Here is a 22,781-nt window from a genome sequence, read left to right as displayed (position 1 = left end):
TTACTTTTCCCCATCAGTGGAAATGCCCCACAGAGAAAAGCAGAGGAGGATCCGCTGCCTGTAAAAGACCTCTCTGTGCGGACTCTGGCCTGCAGCCATGCAGGCAGTGGCAGCAGACACGTGTCAGGCCAGGTAAACCAGAGGGGTGCTTCACAAACTCTGCACTGAACTTCAAACACTCAAGCTGAGAGTTGTTAGACTCCTGACTGACATGTTGTAGAAGTAGAGTTGTAAATCGCTAAATATACAGCCTCTTTTGAGATTTGTGCGAGGACTTTATGCTGAGTCTTGGAGATAGAAGCTGGACTTTGACTCAGGATTCCTCTTATAAAGCAGAGGAGAGGGGAAGAGAGGTTATTTACCTTAGAGGGAGAGCAAGAGAGAACAAGGACATGGCCATGTGGAGGACAGCGGCAGCTCTACTGCTAATTCTACAAACTGGTAAGAAATCTTTTTTGCTCTTAGAGGTTGACACAGTTATTTAACAGTATTCATTTTTGTTTTAAGAAAAGAATGATCAATATTATCATCAATATTTCATGTTTATCATATTTTTTCATTTCACTTCAAATTATTTTAGATTTCAGAAGAAAAAATACTTTCCATTTTTTTTTAAATGAATAGAAACATTAGAAACAAATATTTGAAAGTTATTTTTTTATTATTCCTCCACTTTATATTGTAACCGTTTGAAATAAAGTACATTAGAAATGGTAGAATATCTTCACAGCCGTTGGATACTTGAGATGACAGGATGTTTTCATAACTCACTTGGTGGAAAAGTTGAATAAGAATATGATGTCTCTGTGTTTCTCGCTCAGTGTTGGGTCATGACATCATCAGATGGTGCACCATCTCAGATGCAGAGTACAGAAAATGTTCGGCCATGTCGGAAGCCTTCGCTAAGGCCGCAATCCGTCCATCCCTGAGCTGCGTCAAGGGGGTGACAGTTGAGGGCTGCGTTCAGAAACTACAGGTCTGTCACCTATTAATGTTTATGATTCAAGACTTGTAAAAAGGTTATTTAAAAGTAGAACACACAATCAGGCATCAGATAACAAGGCTGGAACTACATTTACAGTTGCAATTATTGTTTTTATAGCTGACCGCTCGAGTCACACTGGGTCATTTAAGGCAACCACAAACTGGAAGATTTCTGATCTGCCAACAGTAATTCGTAGTAATCAGAAACTAAGAAAAACACAAACCTTAATGTTGGAATAATGATTTCCCTATGTAGACTAGGCCATAAGGAAATACATGATTAGTATTCATCTAAAAAGTGTAACATTTCTTTGTCAACCCTCTCTAAATTTAGATTTAGCTAGACTTTCTATTCTTATTGTAAAGAAATCCAGTCTCATGATGTTTTAAAACCATAACAGAATTTGTATTGTGTCTTTATACAATGCTCTACAAAGGTATCAGCTGTCCCTATCAATCTATACTATTGGGGCTGTTAAGTACATAGAGGAAATGTCCTGATATTTATAACACTATTCATCTTTTTGCTTGCTCTGTTACTGCAGAAAAAAGAAGCAGATGCTTTGTCCATGGCCAGCCCTGACATCTACAAATTGGGGAAAACCGCCTCCTTTAAGATTGATGCCAGTGAATCAAAACTTGATGGTTAGCATGTTTATTTTATCTGAAAAGCAACTCAAACACAGCTAGATGGTTAGAGACAGAGATTCAGAGAGAAATACAGTTGTAACACATGATTTGACTAGAGATACATCTCTTGTCCTCTGTGATAAAAGATATGTTAGCCAATTCAGTTTTTAATTATTTTTTAATTTAATGTTTAAAAGAATAGTTTTCTATTTTGGGAAAAATGTTTTTTTATTGCCAAAGGATGAGAAGATGAGCCCCTTAGTGTGAAGGTGAGCCGGTTGGCCATTAACTAGCCTGAATACTGGAAACAGTGGAAAACAGCTAGTGGGTCCATCCTTATGGAAAATAATACACATTTAAGAACAGCTTAAAATCACATAATAACACTGAATCATTTGTTAAACGTGTAAAACTAGGATTGTTGGTGTAATGAGAAGTTGTTGAACTATCTATTGGACAGAGCCAGACTAGATGTTTCCAGTTTTTGTCCTAAGCTAAGCTAACCAGCTGTAGATTTGTGTATATTATACAAACATAAAAGTGTCTTTATGAATATTTATAGCAAGAAAGCAAAACATTTATTGACACACATGTGTAACAGTTATTTATTATGGTTAACCTAACTTAATACAGGCTAAGTTATCAAAGCTGTTACCTGATTATACCGTAACTACTGTCCTGTCTCTGGGATACAACACTTTAGTGGTAGTCAGCCCTGATCCCCTACCTTATATCTCAAAATAGAAATGTCATGCAATACATCGCAATACTCAGTTATTGTGATATGTGTTTTGAAACCTGCACTGTTGCTGCCTCAGGTACCGGTGCCGACTACTATGCAGTTGCTGTGGTAAAGAAAGCTAATTCTGGCATCACCATCAACAACCTGGCGGGAAAAAGGAGCTGTCACACAGGGAAGGGCCGAACAGCCGGCTGGAATATGCCTTTAGGATACCTCATAGACCAGGGCTACATGTCTGTAGTGGGCTGCAACATCCCACAGGGTAGGAAACATACAATACACATAAATAATTGTGCAAAGGCATACATACAGGAAGCTGGAGAGACGTTTGTGTGTTTGTGTCATCAGGTGTGGCACATTTCTTCAATGCCAGCTGTATCCCCGGAGCAAACCAGGAAGGTGATCCAGCGTCTCTGTGTCAGCTATGCAAAGGAAATGGTGAAGGACTGAACAAATGTGACATGAGCGACAAAGAGTTGTACTTCAGCTACGCTGGAGCTTTCAGGTAACTCACAGAAGTTACTGTTGTGCAGGACTGTGTATTTATATTTTTCTAAATTACTTCCAGGACCTATCTATAATAACATTTTACACATTACAATGCACATATCAAAATATAAATAAAAAAGCTACTTTGACAATGATCCACAAAAACAATTAGTTTTAGGGCCTTTTTTAAATGCAGTCGTTTGCTAGAAATTTTAACATTTTGGTTGCAAAAAATAAATATACATGCTTTTAAGATGTATGTAAAACATTTCACTTAACAGAGCAATTTGAAAGAAAAATCTTATTGTCTGATAATGTTTAGCATGTCAATACAAAATAAGTTTACTGTTTTAGTTTGTCAAGTTAGCATGCTAAAAATGACGTCACTAGAGGAAAAGTCAGAGAACAAAAGATTTTAGGCATCAAATCTCATGTGGTGGTCATTGAAATTGGTAATTCAGAAGCAAAGTGGCAGGCCTGACCAGTCAAAAGACATTACCATCTCTAGATTAACACTGCTAGCATGGCTACAAACACATGCAAGGCAATAGTAGAGTGGTTGGCTTCCTTTTTCTGACCATAAAGCAAAGGATAGGAATTTGAGGAAAGAAACACTGACGCTTTCAAAGCAACTGGTGTGACATTCTGGTAGGATGCACCTTTAATCCTCAACTCCTTTATGTTTCATCTCTGTAGGTGTCTGACTGAAGATGCAGGAGAGGTTGCCTTCATCAAACACACAACTGTTGCTGAAAACACTGATGGTAACCTCTTGGTTAGATGTACAATCAGAGATTAACACAGCAATTGTTACATTTACAGCCGCTTTGTTGTTAGCTTATTAGCACGTCTGTTAGCTAACCAGTTATTTTGTTCACCAGGTAATACTCCTTCATGGGGAAACAAACTGCTGTCATCGGACTATGAGCTGTTGTGTCGTGATGGCACCAGAGCTCCTGTCTCTCAATGGAAAACATGCCACCTGGTCCGCGTCCCATTTCGTGGGATTGTTGTTGGCATTGACATCACTCCCTCTGTGGTGTTCAACATGCTGATGGAGGGACTGGTACGTCAAAAAACAAATAACTGGAAGTATCTTAAAGTTATAATCTTGAAGATCTTGTTTGGTTCTCTTTTGCAGTCATTTCAATTGATATAACTTTTTAAGAGCACTTTTTGAAAATCTTCCAACCGTTTGCAATGTAAAGGGCTTTCCCCATTGGGCAATAGGTTCAGTCACCATTGTGTAACCTCTTACGATAATAGATAGTGAATTAAGAGATATTTATTTTAAAGAAAATCTTAAAGTATTTAACTTTGAGACACGGGTCAGATTAGCATTCATTACTGTGAAATTCTGTGTGTGAGATTAATTGAGTGCTACTTCTCATCCGCAGGAAAAGTCAGGGTTCGGTATTTTTTCATCTAAGGATTACGGAGGAGTAAATCTTCTCTTCTCTGAGTCATCCACCAGTTTTCTTGGGGCCGAGTCAGATGACCCTAAGAAGTGGATGGGTCCCTTCTATTATAATGCTCTGACAGCCATGGACTGTAAACCTGAAGGTGAAACAAAAATGACACTAGCTAATTTCTATGAAGTTTGTGAATTCATTATTTCTATTTTAACCCTTTCTAGTTCAATGGGAAACTTACCTATCAATCAATTAATATGTATGTCTTCCTTTACAACCCACCCATCTATATTCAAATATCCCAGGCGTCCTGCGTTGGTGTGTGTTGTCCAGTGGTGAGCAGCAGAAATGTGCTGACATGAGCGTGGCCTTCCAAAGCAAAAGTCTGACTCCAGAAATCAAATGTGTCTACGGGGACTCTGTGACTGACTGCATGGAGAGAATCAAGGTAACAGATGATTCCAGCTGGCGGTTGCTGAAGAACAACTACAGGGATTTCTTTACTTCAAATGAAAACACACTATCTGTGCTCTACAGTGGAAAAACTCTAAAACTATACCTTAAATACCATTTACCAAAAATGTGAACTTGACTCATTATGTAAGGACATGAGATAAAGCTGCATTTGTCACTGCACACCAGTACACTGACAACAGATGATACCACAACTTCTTGATTAAGGAAAAGTGTAGGGATCTTCTAAGGACCAAATTGGACAACCTACAGATGGGCATTACCATCCATATAGCCTTGACGCAAGTGTGTTCTTTTATGTATTTTACTAACCCTTTGCCTACGACTTGTTTAGAAGGACTTGGACTTGAAACCTGTAGGTCTAAACTTTGAGGCTTGACTTGAGACTTGTACTTTCTAAAATCATACATTTGTCCCATCATCGCCACAAACATTTAAACTTTAACATTGATGTCGTAAAATGTCTTCTTAGCTATCAGCTGATACCCTTACCAACACATCAGTGATAAGCCGTTCTGGCATCTCAATCTCTGCCCTTCCTTTTGATAATTATGTAGAACAATGAAGCTGATGCCGTCACTCTGGATGGAGGTTACATCTACACAGCAGGCAAAGAGTACGGATTGGTCCCTGCTACCGGCGAGAGCTACACAGGTAAAACCACAAACACATAAACTCACACAAGCAACGTCACACATTCTTGTTACAAAGGCCAGAGATAGATGTTGTTGTTTGTGTTGTCTCCAGAGGACCGAGATGGTGCCATGTACTATGCAGTCGCAGTGGTGAAAAAGAGTAGCTCTGACATCCGTAACCTTGACGACCTGCGTGGCCGTCGCTCCTGTCACACCGGATATGGTCGCACGGCTGGCTGGAACGTTCCCGTAGCAACGCTGATGGAGAGAGGCCTGATAGCACCTCAGCACTGTCAGATACCCCAAGGTCAGTGGGATGTTAGTGTGTGTTTGTGTGAATCTGTGCCTGTGTGTAATAGCGGTGTGAGATAGCAAAGTCTGAACTCAGAAGACAAACATGCATGTCGTTTTCACAACTGGGAAAGAAGGCCTCAAGCAAAACATGCCTTAGTACTTGGTGGAGAAAGCCTTGTTGGACAGCACAGAGGTCAGATGCTTCTTGTAGTTGGTACTCAGGTTTGCTCACATCTCAGGAGGGATTTTGGTCCTCTCCTCTCTGCAGATTCTTTCCAAATCCTTAAGGTTTGGAGGCTGATGCTTGGCTACTGGAAGCTTCAGCTCCCTCCACAGATTTTCTATGGGATGGAGGTCCGGAGACTGGCTAGGCCCCTCCATCACCTTAATGGGCTTCTTATTTAGCCACTCCTTAGTTGCCTTGGCCATATGTTTTGGGTCATTGTCGTACTGGAAGACCTATCCAGGTCCCATTTTCAGTGTCCTCACTGAGGGAAGGAGGTTATCAGCCAATATTTCACGATACATGTCCCCCTCCATCATCCCCTCGATGCGGTGAATCTCCCTGTGCTCTTAGCAGAGAAACACCCCCAAAGCTTCATGTTTTCCACCTCCATGCTTGTTTCTCTTCCTTCAAACACAACATGTCAAATTGATGCCAAAGATCTTGATTTTGGTCTCATCTGACCACATGACCTTCTCATAAGCCTTCTCTGAATCATTCAGAGGTTCTTTGGCAGACTTCAGACTTCAGTACATGTGCCTTCTTGAGCAGGGACGCTGCAGGATTTGAATCCATTACTGCATAGTGTGTTACCGATAGTTTTATTGGTGACTGTGGTCCCAGCTGCCTTCTGATAATTAACAAGTCCCTCCTGTGTAGTTCTTGGCTGATCCCTCACCTTGTTCATGATCATTGATGCCCCAAGAGGCGAGATCTTAGATCGTGGAGCCCCAGACCGAGGGCGATTGATGGTCATTTTGTGCTTCTTCCATTTTCTAATAATCAAACCAGTTGTCTCTTTCTCACCAAGATGCTTGCTGGTGTTTTTTTTTAGCATAGGCCAGCCTTGTGCTGGTCTACAATCTTGTCCATGATGTCCTTTGACATTAGTTCCACCATGATCACAAGACCTGCCTATGGTCTTGCCCTCGGTGGAGAGGTTGTAATCTGATGTATTAACTGTGGACAGGTGTCTTTTATTCAGGTAACGAGTTGACATCAGGAGTACTTTCTTAAAGCGAAAGGACTTATTTAACCGGTCCGTGGGAGCCAGAATTCTTGTTGGTTGCAAGGGGATCAAATACTTATTTCCCCCAATTAAATGCAAATCAATTTATATCTTTTTTTTAATGTAAATTTCTGTTTTTTTTAATATTTTTAGATTCTGTCCGTCACTGTCAAATTAAACCTACCATAAAAATGGCAGACTGTTCATTTCTTTGTAAGTGGATAAACTAACTAAATTGGCAGGGGATCAAATCCTTATTTCTTCCTCTGTATATTCTCAATGCATGGTATTTCAACCCTCACACCGCCAACTTTGCATTTGTCTGACATATTTGATGATATACTCAATGATGCACACCTTTAGGCTTTTCTTGTTTTACAAACCCAATCCAAGATTACATCATAAAGGAGAGCCACATTATAAATGATAAAACTATTGTATCAGGCTGAATGGTCCAAAGTAGACCAAATGTCATGTAAAGAATGGAATGACACTTTAAAGGTTGTCTTGCATTTTGGTAAATTTGGTTATAAAACCTATTAACCCTGACTTTTTCTTCCATTCTTTTACTTTAATTATTTTTTTTATGTTTCCCATTATGCCTAGCCGTGGGAGGGTTCTTTGAGAAAAGCTGCGTACCAGGTGCAAACCAGCCTGGTTTACCCAGCAATCTGTGTGATCTGTGTGTCGGCACCGAATCAGGAGATAACAAATGTGAAAAGGGAAAAGACATGTATGACGGGTACGACGGTGCCTTCAGGTAACATCCCAAACCCCTGCACCGCATCAAAGTGTAGTTTTTCACTCCAATTTTTCCCTGTATCCCCAACAATATAATTAACGTTATTGACCATAGGTGCATATATATAACCTATTTGTGACAGAATGACTGCGCTACAGCTGCTCAATGGATCCAAAATGACTCCGGTACTGCTGTAATCATTGGCTTTTAAGCTATATGATTGGATGTTCCTTGCTGAAAAGCACCGTTGGAGTTAAAATGTACTTTAACCTCATTTTTTATACAGATGATTGAATTCATGTTCATTTTTCTGGGGAAAAAGACTTTAAGAAAAGAGGTCATCTCTAAAATCTTCTCTAATTAGCAACTCTATTGCTTTAATATAAAAGTTGATTGAGATTTTGCCCCATACTGCATGTGTCTGTCTATCTGTCTATTCAGGTGTCTTGCGAAAGGAGCTGGAGATGTGGCTTTTGTCAAACATTCTACTGTCTTTCAAAACACTGATGGTAAGACAATGAATTTCAAGAAATAACATTTTCTTGAAAGAGTCTTTTAATTTTAGGGGACATCATTTTTCTACGTGTTTGTTCAGGTAATGGTGAAACGTGGGCAGTAGATCTCCTGTCTAAAGACTTCCAGCTGCTGTGTTCTCAGGACACTAAAGCCGAGGTTACACAGTACAGACACTGCCACCTGGCCAGGGTCCCATCCCATGCTGTAATGGTACGGCCCGACACCAACATCCACGCCATCTATGGACTACTTGACCGCGCACAGGTAAAAGCTTTTATTTGTCTGTAACTTATATATACAGCCTACAGTCTGCAACACTGTACTGATTGATTCAGAGGGTGTAAGCCAACAAAGTAAAGATATCTGAAACAATAATTATATTAGTGATTCTCCACCGTAAAGGACTTACAGATTTCAGAGACCAAATTCAGGTTATCATACATGAGATTCAGGATTGTTGGTGGTGCACCGTAATATTTGGGTGCCAGAAAGCATGATCTAATCCAAAAGACAAATTCAACATAGATTAGTTAAAATGGTCATTAAATGTTTAGTAATCTTATAGTGAGAAGTGTTTGTAGCACTGAGCTATGTGTTGCTGGTGTATTTGTCAACAACATTAGAATAACTTACTTTCTCAGGAAAAGGTCAAGAACTGATGATGATGTGAAACTAGTTTGGGAAATAAAAACTATGCATAATTCCTGTTAGAATACGAAACATTCCTTCGTTCCGTACTTGTATGTATTTTACATAAGATAATACTCTAACAAAAATGCACGTAGCACTTTGGAACGTGTATTTAAATAAAATTAAACAAAAACACTGGAACACTAGAAGTTTCAAAGTGTACACTTTGAAATAACATTGTCCACTTGATCCACATAGGATTTCACCGAAACAGGTAGTGGAATTTAGGAAATAAAGTGTGTCTGTGATGTTTATTTAGTTCCTTTTCATTTCTGTTTCCCTATAGACATATTTTGGTAGTGATACAGGTACTCAGTTCAAGATGTTTGACTCGAAGGATTACAGTGGCACAGACCTCATCTTCAAAGACTCCACTGTTAGCCTTGTCGGTGTTGGTGACAGAAAGACCTACCAGGAGTGGCTGGGCCAGGGCTACATGGACACCCTGGTTGACATGGAGTGTAACTCGTCCAGTGCAGGTAAAAACCAACAAAACAATTCACTCCACACGATCCAATGTAAATCAGAGGGATTTGGTCTTTCTTTTCATGTTAAAAAAAAAAACGGGAAACAGGGAGGACCAGTTAGCCTGGCTGTTTCCAATTTACAGATTAAACAAAATAGTATGTGTGGATAATATTTCATTGTTTTCCTCTACTTACAGTGAAGTCCTCTGTTTTGCTGCTGCTGATGGCTCTGTTCAGCTTCATGCTGACCCACCTCTGGATATAATGGGGTGAAGGCGTCCATTAACGTCTCCTACTCACTTTCATCACTTCTTTTCTCTATTTCTCATATATTACCACTTTACACTCCTTTTTCCCTTCCCATGTCTTCCCCCTCTCCATGCCTGATTATTTTGTCCATTTTCTCTTAAGTTTCTAAGAGAAATGATCAGATCGTAACTTGCCAACAATAGCCTTAGTCTGGTCAAGTTTGTCCTGCTTTTTCCGAGACCTTACTATCCTTGCAACTATGTTTTGATCCTACAAATTGCATCATTTCTTACTAGTTGTGTTTTTTTTTTTTTTTTTATATATGAGAGAGTCATGTTGGAACTGCCTTTGGATTTAAATGGTGCTGGTGTTGGATAGAAGCACATTCCCTCGTGTTATTGTGGCAGATAAGAGTTTAGTTCCCAAAGGACTTTCAGCCTGTGTGAATCAGACATGATGAGACATGTGCTGCTGCCACTGTGTTTACTGAAGGTGGGCTGCCATATCAGCGTGTATGCTCCCACCTGTTACATTTCTTTAGTGGGTTGCTCATTTCCGTCTCTCTGAAGCTAATTTTACAAAGAACAGAAAATCTGATGTTAAACTTTTACATGAGTTCTTAATAACATTTGGATCACTTATATTACTTACTTACTTTTAAATACAAGTATTGCATTCTGGACTTATTAACATTTTTTCCAATTCTAGATGCTCTACCAGTTTGGAGCTACAGTTGATTAGCTAAGCCTAGCTTTAGCTTAGCTTTTTGCCCTATTGAACCTTTAAAACTGTATTTTTAAAAGACTTTATGTAAATATAGAAGTCAGATTGCTGTTCCCTTCTGCTGCCACTTGCTGTGTGAGTACTACTAACTAACACAGCCTTTCCTTAGTGTAGGCTGTGTCACTGTTATAAGCTAATGCCATATCAGTGAATATGCACTAGTGTTGCCTCAACACGGAGCTGTGCTGGGAATAGTGTGATGATGAGTGGCTGAGTGTTCATCCATAGGCTGTTTACTTCATGTATTCTCCTCAAACACCTAAAATCAAGTTGAATATATTACTCTGGCTTGAATCATATTATTTTTGATCATAAATGGAAACTGCTTCAGCAGCAGATAGTCACCATAAGCTTAGACTTACAGCCATTGCTCACGATTTGTAAGCATTTAATTACCACATTTCGAAACACATGGAGTGGGCTCCATCAGATTTGGGGATAACATAAAGAAACATCCTGTGGTTTGTGTTGAGAGTGAATGAGATGTGTTTGGATGGTTTAAGTCAAAGAGGAGTTTGTGTTAATTATAATAATATGTTAATGTGACTTTCACTTTTTTCAGTTAAAAAAGTATTTTAATTGCATTTGTGTTTGACTTGGAAACATTGACCTCCTTTTGGTTTAAAAGGGATTAGGCTTGATATATTAAGTAATCCAGTTTGTGTCCAATTTATATAATAGCTAAAAGAAAGCAGATGTTTATGTTAGACTAAAATCTACTCTCATGTACTCTAACCCAAAGAACTCACTCCAGGAATGTGTTAACTCAAACTGTGCTGCTCACATCATATCTACTGTACTTCCTGCTGCAAATGCTGTTTCCTGTTTTTAAATGATAAGATGTGTATTTTCCTATGTTAAGAGATTTATTTTTATATGATGTTCAGATGCCATATCAGTGTATATGTGCTGACTCATGCTGTCAGAAACTAATGCATTCTCTTCCTCCTGATAGAGATTTATTTCTATGTGAAATTATGTAACATGTGACTAATATTTAGTTGCCAGACCAGTGAGTCTGCACAAGTATTGATACATAAAACTGCCTAAATGAGCTGTTTTCTGTGCTTGTTCAAATGTAATTAAACTATGTTAAATGCATGTAGTTGAGCCATTATCTGAGTCTCTTATTAAAATGTTATTTTTTGTAATAGGCATTTGAGCGGCCTACAAAATTGTATTGACATGTGAAAGAGGGTTGGTGAATTTGGAATTTAGATGGACCTTTTTTAAAACCACTAGACACAATCAGCAGTAAAGTTTGCATTGTTTTTGTTTTAAAGAATTCAGAGTAGAGCTGCAACTAATAGTTGTTTTCATAATCAATTGATCTGCCGACTATTTATTTGACTAATCCACAAAAGTGGAATTATATAGGGCCCAAGATGATATGTCTCACTGGTATTATTTTATTTGATATACTGCTATGACAAGAAAGAGCCGCAAATTCTCGCATGAGGTGAAATTATCAAATGTTTCCTTGAAAAATTAATTTGAACAATCAATGATTCAACAAAATGAAAAGCCTTCAGTGACCTATTGAATAATTATAGCACCTCTGTGTGACAGTATGATCTACAGTATTTTGGTCAAGGTTTTGTTAAGGGCAAGGAAAAGTGGACTAATTAAGCAAAGTCATTGTACATAATCTGAACAGGCCACTGGTGACAGTCAAAGGTAATACATGATTACATACATTACCACAGCAGTGACTAAATATCACGAGGAGCAATATAATGCCACCTTATCTCTTACTCTTTCCAGCATATCTCCGAAGTTGTGAATGTAGATGAACTATGAGTTACAACTTGGAGGCAGCGGACTGTGAACTCCCTCTGATTTTGCAAACCTCACACTACCTTACTTAAAGGCAGGCATTGACCTCAGTGGTTGCATCCACATAGGTACTCAAACATGTACGTCCTTAGGATCTAATTCAGGGGTGTCCAAACTTTGTTCCCTGAGGGCCACATAAAGGAAAACATACGAAGGGCTGGGCCACTCACTAGAGGTGAGGTATATTGCCTCGTTAGTTAAGTTACAATTTAGCAAAATCAAACAAATGTAGGTAGATTATTCTTGATACTCGACTATGCTTTAAGAAACATCGCAGCTCTCCATGGGGTTTCATTTATTTAGTGGGCAGTTCATTCCTTAAAACAGAAGCTTCTTATAATAAGGGGGAAATATGAAGGGTATAGTTCAAGCTTGTTACGTAAATAACTTTTGGGCTTTTTTTTATCAACAATGATTTGTTTGAAACATTTTTCAACTTTGACTGAAATTATTTGAAAATTGGTCTTATTAACAACAATTTTCAAGTATTATTATAGTATTATTTTTTACATATTTAAGAAGTACAATATAAGAAAAGCACAAGTTTCAGGTGTGGGCCATATTCCATTATACTTTTAGCATTTGCTGAGGGCCATTTAAAAGTGGCCCCCAAGCTGTAGTTTGGACACCCCTGATGTAATTACAACATCTAAACAGAAGAAACAGAAAAAACAGATATTTCCTAGCAGTCAATGTGCTGTCATAAATTATAATCTTTATTTTTACAATTGGAACAAAAAGGTGAATTCATTATCTATACATATCCTCATCACATCTTTCTCTATATGTACATTTTGACCAATTATTAACCAAGACAACCTTATGTACATTACTATAAAATCATTTTGGATGGATATACAGTGGGGCAAAACAGTATTTAGTCAGCCACCAATTGTGCAAGTTCTCCCATTTAAAAAGATGAGAGGCCTGTAATTTTTATCATAGGTACACTTCAACTATGAGAGACAAAATGAGAAAAAAATCCAGAAAATCACATAGTAGGATTTTTAATGAATTAATTGGTAAATTCCTCAGTAAAATAAGTATTTGGTCAGCTACAAACAAGCAAGATTTATGGCTCTCACAGACCTGTAACTTCTTCTTTAAGAGGCTCCTCTGTCCTCCACTCGTTACCTGTATTAATGGCACCTTTTTGAACTCGTTATCAGTATAAAAGACACCTGTCCACAACCTCAAACAGTCATACTCCAAACTCCACTATGGCCAAGACCAAAGAGCTGTCAAAGGAGACCAGAGACAAAAGTGTAGACCTGCACCAGGCTGGGAAAACTGAATCTTTAATAGGTAAGCAGCTTGGTGTGAAGAAATCAACTGTGGGAGCAATTATTAGAAAATGGAAGACATACAAGACCACTGCTAATCTCCCTCGAACTGGGGCTCCATGCAAGATCTCACCCCGTGGGGTCAAAATGATCACAAGAACGGTGAGCAAAAATCCCAGAACCACACGGGGGGACCTAGTGAATGACCTGCAGAGAGCTGGGACCAAAGTCACAGAGGCTACCATCAGTATCACACTAAGCTGCCAGGGACTTAAGTCCTGCAGTTCCAGACGTGTCCCCCTGCTTAAGCCAGTACATGTCCAGGCCCGTCTGAAGTTTGCTAGAGGGCATTTGGATGATCCAGAAGAGGATTGGGAGAATGTCATATGGTCAGATGAAACCAAAATAGAACTTTTTGGTAAAAACTCAACTCGTAGTGTTTGGAGGAGAAAGAATGCAGAGTTGCATCCAAAGAACACCATACCTACTGTGAAGCATGGGGGTGGAAACATCATGCTTTGGGGCTGTTTTTCTGCAAAGGGACCAGGACAACTGATCCGTGTAAAGGAAAGAATGAATGGGGCCATGTATCGTGAGATTTTGAGTGAAAACCTCCTTCCATCAGCAAGGGCACTGAAGATGAAGCGTGGCTGGGTCTTTCAGCATGACAATGATCCCAAACACACCACCAGGGCAACGAAGGAGTATGGAGAAGCATTTCAAGGTCCTGGAGTGCCCTAGCCAGTCTCCAGATCTCAACCCCATACAAAATCTTTGGAGGGAGTTGAAAGTCCGTGTTGCCCAGCGACAGCCCCAAAACATCACTGCTTTAGAGGAGATCTGCATGGAGGAATGGGCCAAAATACCAGCAACAGTGTGTGAAAACCTTGTGAAGACTTACAGAAAACGTTTGACCTCTGTCATTGCCAACAAAGGGTAAATAACAAAGTATTGAGATGAACTTTTGTTATTGACCAAATACTTATTTTCCACAATAATTTGAAAATAAATTCTTTAAAAATCAGACAGTGATTTTCTGGATTTTTTTCCTCATTTTGTCTCTCATAGTTGAGGTATACATATGACAAAAATTACAGGCCTCTCTCATCTTTTTAAATGGGAGAACTTGCACAATTGGTGGCTGACAAAATACTTTTTTGCCCCACTGTACGTCTTGTGCTAGTGCACATTGGTGAAGGGAAAAGTTAACAGGTACTCATGTTTATTTTATTTTAGATGAATGTGGAGGAACCAACACTAAAAAGGTTCTACAAGTGTCTAATGAAATTACTATGAATTGTCAACTTGCTTTAGAAAAGTACACCCAACATTTCCACACTAATCCAAAGTATAATGGGTCCTACTTTTCCACAGTTGTTTATAAAGATAAAATAGACACTTTCCATCCATGCATTCTCAGAAATGCAAATACAATGAATTAATTTAGTTAAACCACTATTCATCATGTGTTATCTGGCATTAGACATTAAACACCACTCCCTGATAGGAACCTGATCAGTGTCCAACACGTTGCAGGTTACAAACACACTGTTGATATTACAAAACACTCCCTGATAGTGCACGGATGAGGCAGATTGTTTAAACCCGACTGCCCGTCTGTCCTCCTCCAGTCATTGTTGATTGAACATGAGGTTTCAGTTTATCAATAACAGCCCACAACAGTAAAGTTATTATCAGTGTATTCACAGTCTTTGACATCCTATATCCAGCCTGTCCTGTTTACTTCTTGATCTGTCTGGAGCCGTCCTTCCACCCCTGCTTCACCTCATTCACAAACGTGTCACTGACTTTCTTCAGGCGGCTGCCCATCTCCCCCAGATCCCCGGGGACTTTGCCGGCCTCTTGCTTCACCTGCCGCATCGTCTGAGACCGCAAGACCCGCTCAGAGGCGTCCTTGCCGGCTATCTGAGCCTTGGTGATGGCGTAGGCTGTGATCTGTGCGGCCCTGCGAATCGGACGAGACTCGGCCAACTTCTCAACGACACGGTGGTTGTTGAGGAGGTTGAATAACAACCGAGCGAGCATTTTGTCGACAAGTTTCCCGAAGTTCCTTTACACGTTAGCTTAGACAGCTAATTTAGCGGTCCCGTCACTTTCGTGTATTTATGCCCTGCAATGACACCAACGTGTAGCATTAGTTAGCTGGAGATAATGATATCCGACGGTAGCTTATACAGTCATGTGTGCTGCAGTTATGCTATACATTCAAACAAATATAATGCAGCTGCTGACTTACTTCAGCTGGTTCAGGTGACCACTAGGTCGCAACAATGACATATAGACTGTGGAGCGAGGCTGAAGTTGGTTTCACTTTCAATTAATTTAAATGTAAGCGCACGTATACGTATCGACAACTGCGTCTCTACCAATATGAAGCTAACTTTAGTTTATGGGAAATTGTTTTCCGGACGCTTTTGCTGGCAACACCACCATTCGGGATTGTGTGTCCGGTTGAATCCTACGTACATCCGTTTTCAGTGACAGATTTCCCAGCTCGTTTCCGTTAGACATTTCCCATCGTTTGCACACGGAGGAGCACTGAGATTCGTCTTCTCAAAATTGAACTCTCAAAGTTGTAGCCACTGTGAACTGCTGCCATGCGTTTAATTTTGTTTTTTGCCGTGACCATGCTGTCTCTGATTCCGGAGGCAGTGAGCGGAGCCGAGAAGAAAAAGCTGCAGATTGGCATCAAAAAGCGAGTGGACAACTGCCCCATCAAGTCCCGCAAAGGAGACGTGCTGAACATGCACTACACGGGCAAACTGGAGGATGGCACTGAGTTTGACAGCAGCATCCCCCGCGACAGGCCTTTCACATTCACCCTGGGCACCGGACAGGTGATCAAAGGCTGGGACCAAGGCCTGCTGGGCATGTGCGAGGGCGAGAAGAGGAAGCTGGTCATCCCCTCAGAGCTGGGCTACGGAGACAGGGGAGCTCCCCCAAAGATCCCCGGAGGAGCGACGCTTATCTTCGAGGTGGAGCTGCTCAGCATCGAGAGGAGATCGGAGCTTTGATGAACAGGAGACGGAACATGAGGGACCTTTCGAAACGTATGTTGTTTGTGTGGTTTACACTGCTTTGAATAACCCCGATTCTTACCTTAACACCATCCATTGTGTAGGCCTAAATCATGCCTGGAAAACAACATGGCCTCGGTTTCCTGTGGGGTAATTCGATTAAATGTAAATTGATTTAGAGATGCACCGTCTAAACATGGAATTATATCAGTAAATAAATCCATGTAAACTACATTTAACTCGGATAACATGTATCCGAACAAATGTAATTGATTCATCAAATAAAACTGTTTACGACATACTGACATATACTCTAAACTGGTAAAAAGACTTTGAACTGATTCAATTTTATGTATGTTCTTGATTGTCGACGTTTATTGAATTGTTATAGTTTTTGTATTATAAGCCAGGATATTTTCAGAGTGTTTCATATATATATTTGTTTTTTTCAATATTGTGAAACAAAACATGTTAAACCAACTTCTGATCCCAATTTTAGGCTGGTTTATTAAATTAAAAGCCCCCAACGTAACAATACAGCAGGAAACTGAGAATGACCTACTACTTTTTTTTAAATAAAAATGCTTATAGTTTGACTCTTATCAGTGATTAGACCTCAGTTGATATGTTTGCCTCATTCCAACAAGATAATAATGGAAACCACAACTTTTCTCAGTACATTTAACTCATTAATTCTAATAACTCCTATTTAAACTGCTATATATTTACACATCTTTTATACATTAGGAGTTTCATAATGATCATAAACATTATAGGTATCATGCATTCGCTTTGATTCATATTAATTCTTAGTTCTGAAGTTCAAAGGAGAGCTACAGAGATATTCAGCACCTATGCTTTTTCCTCACCTTTTTGGATTACATTTAAAATGTTGAGGTTTTAACATTAATGTTACCATTTTCTTTCAGGTTCCAGAAACTGCTGCAGCATCACATGGAGATTATCTGACCTCTGATGAAGAATTTAATGGAAAATCTGGGAGTAGAGTTAGCAACCCCTGTCAGAGCCACTGTCCTTGTTTCACTGGCTTTGCCCATTGTTCTCTGATTTATTGGTCTGAAGTTATTACAAGACGTGATGTATGTCCTTCCTAAACAACGATGAGCAGTGAGCAGCTAAACACAGTATTTAGCTGCAGGTTGGAAATAAAGACATGCCCTGCACTTTCAGCTCATCTGTGTTTTTAATTGTCTCTGATTTTATAAGTGTGATCATAAATATTTGTACATTCTTTTCATAAAACAATGTTGGTTTTTGTTGAATAAGTCAGGAAAGGATGGTTTAGTGTACATGTTTTTTTTCTACTTTTAAGTATTTGATAAATGACAATAAAATGTTCAACTTAAGGGGAACTTTGCAGTCTGATGTGGTTTTGTTGGACAACATTTTTGTTTTGGCTCCACATGCATGTATTTAAATATATTTGTCCAAGAAAAGGCTCCTTACTGTCGAACAAAATACAATTTTTAGGTCTGACTCCTCTGTGTGCCTCATGTATGGTGGATATTAGACATATATTTAGGTGGTGAACTCTATAGGGCAAGCATGTGGTTATATTTATGTACTTTACACTTACAAAATGTATTTAAAAAAAAATATTGGACAAGTTAAATATCCAAAAGAAAGTACTTTGAGCAGTCTCTCAGTTACCAGTGACACAGATGGCAGCAGCCAATAGAAAAGCACCACATCGCACACTTAATCTTCCAGCTTCAATCATGTGACTTGGGGCACTTCTCTCTCTACAGCCATGAGTTTAATGGATGGACGATTAGACATCTGGTGTATCATATAATATAAGGGATGCAATGCTGAATTTAGCGATAACTACTTTAATTTAGGACACGTACGAGCATTTTAGGTCTCAATTCTCATGGTTCCAGTAAATTGTGTTTGAATAAATGACACCAAATGTGCATTTTATCATATTATGAGTGATGTCTTTAAACATTACTCATTTTATATTTGATTTACATCAAACGATTTTAAAAAATGTTCTCAGGAAAACAATAATGATATCTGAGCTTCACTCCGAAGCAGTAGGTGGCGGTAATTCAGTTTGAACGCAGGTTGCTATGAAGAGATTACGGACAGTATTTTGGACGGACAAATAAACCGGAATTTATCTCACCGTAGCCGAAAACCTGCGGACTAGCTCCGGCTGGATCTCTGCGATTTATCCAACATGTCTGCTAAACTAAACGCGTTGCATAGCGACTCTTACGTTGATATTAGTCAATACAGAGACCAACATTTTAAGGTGAGCGTGACATGAGTTTAAAGGACTGAAATACACATAGATTGTAATGTCAAAGTGACGGTTTATTTAGTTAGCTAACAATTAGCAACAGCTAGCCAACAACGGAGAGGGCAGCTCACGCTTTGTATGGAGGCGTTTATTGATTACTGCCCGTAGGTTTAAATCATTCAAGATATGAGAATGTATTTACCACTTTAACATCCTATATTACCGTGCGATTCAGCTTCAAGTGCCTCCACTGCAGTAGTTTAACGTTTTATTCAGTTTGTATTTAAACAAAGCAGTTCTCAGACGTTGATCAGAGTTTAATTAAAAACAAGAAATACCCAACGTCAATCGACGGAAGTGCTTAAGATGTGTTAATATTAGGCAACAATGGAGCTTGTTTGCTCAAATTAACAACGTTTCTTGTGTTTTTAAGGGTAACCGCTATGAACAGGAGAAGCTGCTGAAGCAAAGCCACACTTTGTATGTTGGGAATCTCTCCTTCTACTCCACCGAAGACCAGGTAGGAAACTCGACCATAATAATCATGTTATTTTATGTCAATAAGACGAGCACTTAGGCTCTGTTAAAAGAAAATGTTTTTCTTATTTCCTTAGGTCCCCAAATCTTTAAGACTCTAGCAGTTAGTGAGTAATCATGTAGATTTGAGTGTGTGTAACTCTTTCATTATGTATTGAAAACCAGAAACAAGGCTAGTATAAAACGTTGAAACTACGGTATACTTTTAAAATCAATGAAGGGCGTATTTACATGTAAGTCGTTTAATGCTAAAATCTCTTTTGTTGTCTTTGTTACTGCAGGTACATGAGATCTTCTCTAAAAGTGGAGACGTCAAGCGCATAATCATCGGTCTGGATAAAGTGAAAAAGACAGCCTGTGGGTTCTGCTTTGTAGAGTATCCTTTTATATGTGAAATACTTTATTCAACCTACATCCTCGGCAAAAATGTATATCTGTCAACAATTTGCTGACAGGAAACTAACCCCCTACCACTATAGCATAAAGTGTGCATGTTTTCCAAGAGTTATAGCCCACAACAGACCTTAACTCCTGCTGTACCAGATATTACACACGAACAGGAGCAGAAAACGCCATGCGCTTCATTAATGGCACCCGGCTGGACGACCGTATCATCAGGACAGACTGGGACGCTGGCTTCAAGGAGGGACGGCAGTACGGCCGAGGCAAATCTGGGGGACAGGTGAGGAGAATTCAGACACTTGTTAGATAGACATGCAGTTCAGAGCAGATACACTAAATGTTTTATAGGCATAAAATAAACGGTTTGCATATCAGGAAACCAAAAATGCTTGGGATCACAATCTGTGTATGTCAAATTCTGAAAACTCTAACTAAAAAATAAAATGGAATATACATTTTGGCAGTGCTTTCTTAAATAGAGGCCAGCTGTGGGTGTTACAATATTTCCCACAAAAATGATGAACCTATGAGTTACTGAAGTTAAGGTTTATGGTGAAATAGCCTATAATATGATTGGATTTGAAATATTGCTGATCTCTAAAATCCCCAGGGTGGTGTTCTGGGTCCCTGGCTAATTCATTTTTGTCCTTCATATTAAACAAGTTTTGAAAAATAATATAAAACACAACATTCTATGGTTTTTAAACCATGGCAGTTACTGTAATGCCATTTAAAAGTGTCAGTACACTATATTATGACATTTTAATACACCAATATGACATTTAGAAAGTGATATCCTGTCCCAAATAAATGATGCACGTCTCACTGTGACCTTTGTAGAGGCGGAATTAATATAGCATGGCATTTGAAAAATGAAAGACTATATTATCCTGTTAACTAATGCATAATCATGTCCAATTTGTTGTATTGCTACACAATAAGCTTTCTGGAATTGCCCTTGATTATGCAAATGATTAGGACCCCCTGCATTAAAATAATGAATAATGTCTATTTCCTGAAACCCTCTGATTGTGTTTCTTGTGTAGGTGAGAGACGAGTACAGGCAGGACTACGACCCGGCCAGAGGCGGTTACGGTAAGCTGGCGTCGCAACATCGAGGAGCGGAGGTTCAGAATAGTTTTTAGACTGAACCCCATTGCAGGCGCCCCCGCCCTCTCAGTCCTGTACCAGACCACCAACAATGCCACACCATGCTACCACAGACAGTTGCCGATGTGTAAACATTACAACTCTACAGCCGGTCTGCAAGGACCACTGGAGCCCGGAAAATAGCAGCAGTTATTTATTTTCTCTCTGTCGTTCATACCTGCTCACAGTTTACAAGGAATCGCAAGCCAATTTCACTGGGGTTTTTTTTCTCTCATAGACATACCCTCAACTCCTTTACGGGTTAGGAGAGGCTCTGATGATATGTAATGACTGAGTTGATGATGTGTCAATTAACAAGACTGTTTAATGATGTTGTTCTGTCTCAGTTGGGTTAAAAGTAATCCTCTGAACTAATAGAAAGGATGCATTCTGTTATCTTAACTCGTTTCCACAAATGAAACTTGGTGCCCCAAATTGGGTATGCTTTTTTTAAATAAAGATTTTCATTTTTGATGACTCGTATTGTCTTGTCCATGTCACCATATCTGAGGTTTTAATTCAACAGTCTCTACTTGAATTTTATGTAGGCTTTTTAGGGTAGAAGAATTAACATACTGCATAAATACTCAGGTGTGTTGTCTTGTCTGTATTTAGCAAACAATGCAAAACAAGTGATGTTGTTCTTTAAACCTTAATTAATTGGTATTTGGTCCTGGGGAAATAAAGTTGCGAACAAATCACTAATAAATCACCTTTTTATAAATACAGACAGCTGCTTGTATTAACATCCAATAGACATAGCCATCTTTACTGATTCGGTGTGTTTTTGTCCACCTGATATTTGCTTACTTTTGGGTTATTTGGTCCTAACTTATGCATGAGGGAAGTATTTAGCTCCCATCACAACGTTTACCAGCTATTCCCTACTTTGTCTGTATGCTGTCTTGTGGAGGAAAGTAAGGTTTACCAAAATCAGTGTCCGGCTGGTGAGAGTGAAACAAAATAGTAGTTATGGTCTGTTTATCCCAAACAATGAGCTAAAATTAATTGAAGAGTTTGTACATTGTAAGATAAAGTATTATAATTTATTGATGAACAATGCTGGTAATATCAGCTTAAGGGGTAAAGTTGGACTCTAAATATATTAAGATCTCAGAATGGCTGTTTCCTTAAGTCCAGGAAGGAAGACTACACAAGTAAGGTATGCCCTTCAAGTTCTGCATCTGTTTGTTTTTTTTCCAGAAATCAATCATGTATGTGTTAATCAAGTTTAGTGGACAATGTCTTGGCTTAAATGTCGTCAAAGAAAGTTCTTCCATGTCAGGGCTTGTCCGGGATTTGAACCCGGGACCTCTCGCACCCGAAGCGAGAATCATACCCCTAGACCAACAAGCCCTTGAGGTTAATCGAAACAACTGTGTGTGGAATCGAACACTTTCTCAATAAATCACGTGTGCAGTTTAATGTGTCTTTTGCAGAACTTGCAAAGCATCTTAAATATGCCGTTTGCCTTGCTATGAACTCTTCATTGTTATTAAACACCTTTTAACTGTACACATGTTAAAGTGCAGGTGAATAAATGCAATTTGGGTAAGTCTATGTTTTATTTGGCAGTGCACCAATCATCTGCATTTCTTTTATAACACATCTAGTATCTATCTGATACAGTTAAGATAAAGTCCATATGCATAGTTTGTAAATAGTAAATTGACATGGATGTAAATGATCGTATCATATCCGTAGCACATCTTACTCTAAATCACATCCTATTCGCGCAGCAGGTTTTGAAAATGAACACAAGATGGCAGAAGAGGAAGTGGAGTTCCGTAGAAGATCAACGGGGACACAGAAATGTGACAGTAAACCAACAGCCATAGACTTTTGATTGTGGCTTAAGGTTCGCAATGTGATGAAAGAAACTTCCAGCCCAATACAGCCTGTTGAGACCTTTTTAGCGTGAGAAGAAT

At 39.2% G+C, this 22,781-nt stretch overlaps 4 protein-coding genes and 1 non-coding gene across 5 annotated transcripts; 3 read left to right on the top strand and 2 right to left on the bottom strand.

Annotated features, from left to right (window-relative positions):
• The first annotated feature begins 333 nt into the window (after positions 1-333).
• Positions 334-11,440, top strand: meltf (melanotransferrin). Its single transcript, XM_063890460.1, has 16 exons — positions 334-441; positions 822-976; positions 1,530-1,629; positions 2,433-2,618; positions 2,705-2,861; positions 3,542-3,609; positions 3,727-3,911; positions 4,243-4,408; positions 4,563-4,705; positions 5,289-5,385; positions 5,479-5,673; positions 7,499-7,652; positions 8,076-8,143; positions 8,230-8,414; positions 9,127-9,319; positions 9,505-11,440. The coding sequence occupies exons 1-16, from the start codon at positions 393-395 to the stop codon at positions 9,570-9,572; spliced, it is 2,169 nt and encodes a 722-aa protein (XP_063746530.1). The 5' UTR covers positions 334-392; the 3' UTR covers positions 9,573-11,440.
• A 1,430-nt stretch (positions 11,441-12,870) lies between these two features.
• On the bottom strand, positions 12,871-15,923 carry ncbp2as2 (NCBP2 antisense 2 (head to head)). Its single transcript, XM_063890463.1, has 2 exons — positions 15,716-15,923; positions 12,871-15,589 (listed from the first exon to the last, which is right to left on the bottom strand). The coding sequence occupies exon 2, from the start codon at positions 15,502-15,504 to the stop codon at positions 15,199-15,201; it is 306 nt and encodes a 101-aa protein (XP_063746533.1). The 5' UTR covers positions 15,505-15,589; positions 15,716-15,923; the 3' UTR covers positions 12,871-15,198.
• Positions 15,924-15,950: 27 nt separating this feature from the next.
• On the top strand, positions 15,951-17,869 carry fkbp2 (FKBP prolyl isomerase 2). Its single transcript, XM_063890462.1, has 2 exons — positions 15,951-16,529; positions 17,426-17,869. The coding sequence occupies exon 1, from the start codon at positions 16,077-16,079 to the stop codon at positions 16,491-16,493; it is 417 nt and encodes a 138-aa protein (XP_063746532.1). The 5' UTR covers positions 15,951-16,076; the 3' UTR covers positions 16,494-16,529; positions 17,426-17,869.
• Positions 17,870-18,586: 717 nt separating this feature from the next.
• Positions 18,587-21,325, top strand: ncbp2 (nuclear cap binding protein subunit 2). Its single transcript, XM_063890461.1, has 5 exons — positions 18,587-18,777; positions 19,199-19,285; positions 19,584-19,678; positions 19,846-19,984; positions 20,751-21,325. The coding sequence occupies exons 1-5, from the start codon at positions 18,703-18,705 to the stop codon at positions 20,847-20,849; spliced, it is 495 nt and encodes a 164-aa protein (XP_063746531.1). The 5' UTR covers positions 18,587-18,702; the 3' UTR covers positions 20,850-21,325.
• An 812-nt stretch (positions 21,326-22,137) lies between these two features.
• trnap-cgg (transfer RNA proline (anticodon CGG)) lies at positions 22,138-22,209 on the bottom strand. Its single transcript has one exon. It is a non-coding gene; the product is annotated as a tRNA-Pro (tRNA).
• Positions 22,210-22,781: the final 572 nt, after the last annotated feature.

Source organism: Eleginops maclovinus, chromosome 9 (genome assembly GCF_036324505.1).
Source record: "Eleginops maclovinus isolate JMC-PN-2008 ecotype Puerto Natales chromosome 9, JC_Emac_rtc_rv5, whole genome shotgun sequence".
NCBI lineage: Eukaryota > Metazoa > Chordata > Actinopteri > Perciformes > Eleginopidae > Eleginops > Eleginops maclovinus.
Note: the sequence above shows the minus strand (reverse complement) of the source record. Positions and strands in the feature narration are given on the sequence as shown.